At 48.9% G+C, this 5703-nt stretch overlaps 1 protein-coding gene across 1 annotated transcript in view; it reads left to right on the top strand.

The window, feature by feature from the left end:
- The window catches only part of lrfn5a (leucine rich repeat and fibronectin type III domain containing 5a), a gene marked incomplete at its 3' end in the record, with an annotated part of 45261 nt that extends 40100 nt beyond the window's left edge, over positions 1 to 5161 (top strand). The window contains exons 7-8 of the mRNA XM_083633380.1: positions 3467 to 3740; positions 4208 to 5161. Coding sequence (XP_083489506.1) covers positions 3467 to 3740; positions 4208 to 5161 — 1228 coding nt within the window. The remainder of the gene's footprint in view (positions 1 to 3466; positions 3741 to 4207) is intronic.
- Positions 5162 to 5703: the final 542 nt, after the last annotated feature.

Genomic DNA, 5703 nt, shown 5'->3' with positions numbered 1-5703 from the left:
TCCACGCCTCGCTCTGTTTTGCCCCGCGCTGCCCTGCCCCTGCTCACAACTTGCATTGACTTCATGCCTGGCTGCTCATGTACTGCGCTACACGTGTGAAAAACAGATAAACTATCGCTGCAGCACATGTGCAGCGTTGCTTCAGCACATGTGCAGCGTTGCTTCAGCGTGGCGTGGCAAAGTGCTGCGATGGTGTGATCGGTCTCCCCTCTTAACACGTTAAGTGCCATAGCCGAGATAATTCGTCTTACATAATCCAACGCTTGAGTGCCAGAGCCGAGTTTACTCGTCTTACATAAACATTTTTTTTTTTTGACGGTGGGACATCAATCAACAACTTTTACATCTTCGAGATCACTATTGGAGCAAGAGAATGTGTATAATCTATTTTACCGACCCACTAAGTGTTGACAGTGCTCCCCCAGACGACCGAAATCAAAGAAAAAACTGCCGCGGGAGCAAGCCATTCAAGGAAATGGCGAGGCGATTTTACAGTAATCCATTTCAGACTCGTCTTGCCCGAGAGCGGCCGCGCGCAGGCAGCAGCACACAGAGAGCGGAGAGCGATTTGCAAAATAGATTATAGGTGAAACACACTTTGAAACACCTCAGAAAGGCCAGAATCAACATCTGCCCATCGCCCACGCATTCCCCGGCCCATCTTGACTCGCACAAGGAGCGTCCGCACGCAGGCAAGCAGGCAGGCAGGCACGCAGACAGGCAGGCAGGCAGCAGCAACGCGCTTCTGACACGCCCGCTGTTAGAGCCAGGAGGAAGGAGGAGAAGACACACGGAGGGAGGAGTTTGAATGAGAGGGGTGTTTCCTGTTGTTATGGAGGAAATTACTGTTCAAAACTATTGTTTAGAATGTCTGACGGTCTTACTGATGCCAAAAATGAATGGTTAAAGTGACTGTTTCACAAAAAGCCATTTATCTCTGAATAAATTTCCAGACGCTGAAACCATGCTGTACTCAACGGCTAATATCTACATAACTACTAACTCTGCAAACTAACTCTTTTAGACAGAGAAAGCACACATTCTATTAGTTATTTTTAGATGATTGGTGTTCATGAATTCTTAACAGAAAATAATCCTCGGCTGTTGTAAAATGAGCCAGAATCGTCAAAAACACCCCTGGCACAAGTTACCTACAGGATTGAAAACATGGCTGGCACTCAATGTGTTAACAAGGACACCAAAATGAAACTGCCTCAGCGCAGCTTTGCTTCAACGTTGCTTCAGCATAGGATTGGCGGATGGTGTGTTTGGGCTGTAATCAAGTGAATTCCCGATCCTCCTTGGCATTTCATGAAATCCTTATAAAAAGAGCTTTACTTTGACAAACCAATGAATTCAGGTACAAGATGAACTGAGAACCTGAAGAAGGCTGTTTGTGCCGCTACGCGTGGGTCATGTCCCAGCTCTTTTAACATGCACTAGCTATGTTTTTAAACTTTTCAAAATGATATAGCATCTAAGTAAATAAAGGCTTTTTACTTCCTGCCAGAAGAGTGCCTTGGACCTTTCTTCTTTTTGAACCTTTGTGATCCTCACCAAAGAGCACCTTCACCACACCAGTTTTGGACTTTCGAGCACTCTGGACCTTTTTTCTTCCTCATGAACTGAGAACATTTGACTCCGACTGAAACATACACAAACACGCACGCACACTAACATATGCACACACAGAGGCCACCGTGATAATAGGGAGATTAATCCATGTGTGTGTGTGTGTCTGTGTGTACGTGTGTGTCTATGTATACAAGTGTGGATGTCCATATGTGAGGGTGTAGGTGCACGTGACACTTGCTCCTCTCATTAACCCACACACAGCAATGTCACTTTAGGTGTCCCACCCCAGAAATAATGGCATTGCAAGATATATTGCACCCCAATGAGAGAGAGAGAGAGAGAGAGAGAGAGAGAGAGAGAGAGAGAGAGAGAGAGTGAGAGAGTGTGTGTGTGTGTGTGGTGCGGCCAAGGTTCACTGCTATAGTGATGAAAACATCAAGAGCAGCAAAGGGGAGAACTCTCAGGGTCAGACAACGTTCAAACGCCCCTATTAGTATTCATGGGGTCATAGCGCGCACGCACACGCACACACACACACACACACACACACACACACACACACACACACACACACACACACACACACACATCCTCGTGTTGTTATTCTAGTGAGGGCACTGTACAGTAGTAACTTAAGGCCATTCCCTCGCACCTTAATACTAACCCCTTAATGTGTGACCTTAACCTTGACCCTAACCTTCACATCACTGGAACTCGAGAGTAAACCTCTAACTCGGCCAAGAGGCCCATTCCCTCCCCACAGTGCCGAAGAAAGACGCAAAGCCTTGAGCTAGCTGTCGCCGTTGGTTTTAATGAGGCATTTGATTTGCATTTTAATGAGGAAATCCAGGAAAGCTGACAAGCCATTTCAGGCAAACTGAAGGACGAATGTGCCTACGCTCTCCTGCAATGTGACAAGTGTCTCGCAGAGAGAAATAACGGCAGCTGAAACTAAAAGTGACAAAGAAGTCTGTATTTGTCCAGAGCATATCCAGAACTATCCACCGCAAGCTGTAGGCTATAGGGTTCCCACACCTTCTTAAACATCAAATCCAAGGACCTTTCAAGGACTTTCCAGGCCCAGTTCCCTCAAATTCAAGGCCCCAGTAGGCATAGTTTGAGAGACAGATCAAGGTTAATTACTGTTCCAACACTAATCATTTTTATAATGAGAACTAGCAGATAAAATGTGCTCCATAAATACAGTAAAGAAAGGAAAGAAAGAGTCTGCATGGCTCAAAGGCTAAAGCTGTATTCTAGCTCAAGAGTCTGCATGGTTCAAAGGTTAAACATGTATTCAATGTCTTGCTTGGGCTCACTCTGTTTACTGGTGAGGCCTTCAACGTTGAGCTGGAGGAGTGGTCTTCGGTGCAGCAATGAAAAAATGGAGCCTCGTGGACAGTGGTCACTGCGAGTGCAGGGATCCATCACAAACTGTGGAACACATAATAGCCAGCTGCCCTAAACACAGGCCTCAGAATGGCGATCGTGGTCTGACTGACCTGGACAATGACACACTGGACTGGCTCACCTCAACGGACCTGAAGGTCTAAGGACATACGCCAGACTCTGTTTACTCATTATGGCTAGTAATTAATCTTGAATCTTGTATCCCCATGGGGCATTCTGCATTGGGCTTCCTGTTTAGCTTAGCATGCTGCTGGGCTGATTCAGGAAGCATCTTCTGTAAAGAGCGGAGCCATCAGCACCAAGCGCCAAACATAACTGTATTTCCATTTGTGCAATAAAAGGTTAATGATAAGAGTGTTCCTGAATGAATTCTCAAACTTGATTTTCAAGGACCCGTGGGAACGCTGCATTTTCCTTTGATGATTTAACATGTCTTTATATCATGATTTATATACACTCTCCCTTCCCTCTCCCCCATCAGAATGATCCCCCCGACAAGCAAGAACTTCCTGGTCAACAACCTGGCGGCGGGGACCCCGTACGACCTGTGCGTGCTGGCCATCTATGATGACGTCATCACCTCGCTGACGGCCACACGCGTGGTCGGCTGCGTGCAGTTCAGCACGGAGTCCGAGTACCTGAGGTGCCACTTCATGCAGTCGCAGTTCCTCGGCGGCACCATGATCATCATCATCGGAGGGATAATAGTGGCGTCGGTGCTCGTCTTCATCATCATACTGATGATTCGATACAAGGTCTGTTTGCCTGTCTTAATTTGCATCTGCCGGGAAGGGGAGCTGTTGAATGTGAGGAGGTTTTTAATAGGCTACTTGAGACAATTGGCTTTATTCACATGGCGGCCATATTCCACCCAGGTCTAATCAGCATTTACAGCCATGATTTTTTGTTTATAGCACTAGTAATATCATGTTTCATATCTTAATGCATACTACTGTAGGTGACTTCATCTGTTCAAATAGTTTGACTTATAGAACCTGGTTCAATATCATGAATGTTCTCTTCAATCCAGTTGTTTTTGGTTTCGACCCTCTTGGTCTGGTCTGCCTGCCTGTCTGTCTGTCTGTCTGTCTGTTTTCCTGTCTCTATTTATCTTTTTACCAGCTCATTTCAAACTGCTCTATTGAAATTTGAAATTAAAGTTCACACTTACAATATGGACAAAGTATCAAAAGCTCCTCCCTCCTTCTGTCTTTTGTCTCAGGTGTGTAACCCTGGTGAGGGCGCTAAAGGCGTTTCATTGGCGATGATGAACGTTCACTCGCAGACCAACGGGCAGCAGTCGCAGGGCTGCACGGTGACCCCCAGCGCCTCCAAACACAGCTCCATCGGCTTGGACGACCTCTCGGGAGGCGCCAAGAGACGGAGCGGAGGAGGAGGAGGAGGAGGAGGGGGGAGGCAGGACACAATGAGCCACTCGTCTGAGACGTCCCTACCAGACTGTTCCACGGCCACGCTCCTAAGCCAGCCCTGGGCGGGAGCCGGGGCCGGGGATCGGGAGAAAGCAGGTGGAGAGAGAGGATCTTTGGCCGGGGAGAGGAGCTCACTAATCGGGGAGAGAGTTCCCAGTGATCGCCCGGCTAGCGCGACGTCATCCGCGGCCACTGGCTCGCTCCCCAAGCCGAAGCGGAAGCCCGCTCCGAGCAAGCCCGGCGAAAACCTGCCCTCCCCCACTCCTCGCCTCGCTTCTTCCTCTTCCTCTTCCACCGCCTCCTCGGCTCTCCTCTTCTCCGCCCCGCTGGAGAACCACAACACCAACCGCAACAACTCCACCTCCCTCAACCAGATGCCTGCGCCTCCCTGTGCCCCCTCTCCTTTCTGCAGCCCCCTGGCCACGCCCAGCCCTGCCCCGTCCAGCCACTTCAGAGACACCCCAGTGCTGCGCCGCGCCCCGCGAGCCTCCTCCTCCACCGCCAAGTACCAGACTCTGCCCACCGAGGAGGGAGGGAGGAGCAGGCCGAGGAGGAGGTACTCGCTCACCGAGGGGGGGTCAAAGACTCACACCCCTCATCAAGGAGGAGGGGTACCCAAACTGGGGCGCCTGATGCGGAATAAAAGGAGCCAATCGATGGGCGGGATGCTGCTCCCTAAGGACGTGGACGGAGACTCGGACAAGGGGCGGTGTGCCTCTGACTGGATCTTAGAAAGCACCGTTTGAAAGGCGGCGATGGCGTTTGGTTTATTTGTTATTCTTTATCCGTTATAGGTGTGTGAGTCTGCGGGTTGCGTTTGTATGTGAGCTAGTTTGAACATGTCTTACAGGCGTGTGTGACTGAAGTGCATTTGTTGGGGTGCAGTGTGAGCGAACGATTTGTCCGAAAACATACTTGCGTGCTACGTTGACTGCTGTATGCCTACGTCGAGATCGAACGAACATGACGAAACAGCGTGTGTTCACATTAGTCTGAGCCGTCATTTATAGAGGAGGTGTAAGAACATAGCCGGGCGTGCGTTGGCGGGTGAAAGTTCGAGAACATGCAGACGTTTCTTTTTCAAGCTGCGTTTTCATTATCATCATCATGTTTCTCCACAGTTATTTTTATTCGGTTGACTCTCGCTTTTTTTTTGGTCACTTATCAACAAATTTCCCATTGGTGTTTTCTTTTTTCCAGTCAGCCATTCAGCGAGTGGATAATTGCCTTGTAGGTGTCTCGTCTCGTCCACTTTATAGCACAACAAAACAAGATGGAGGGGTCGTAC

The sequence above is a fragment of the Poromitra crassiceps genome (assembly GCF_964638095.1).
Source record: "Poromitra crassiceps genome assembly, chromosome: 3".
NCBI lineage: Eukaryota > Metazoa > Chordata > Actinopteri > Beryciformes > Melamphaidae > Poromitra > Poromitra crassiceps.
The sequence above is the reverse complement of the archived record's forward strand: the minus strand, read 5'-3'. Positions and strand labels throughout refer to the sequence as shown.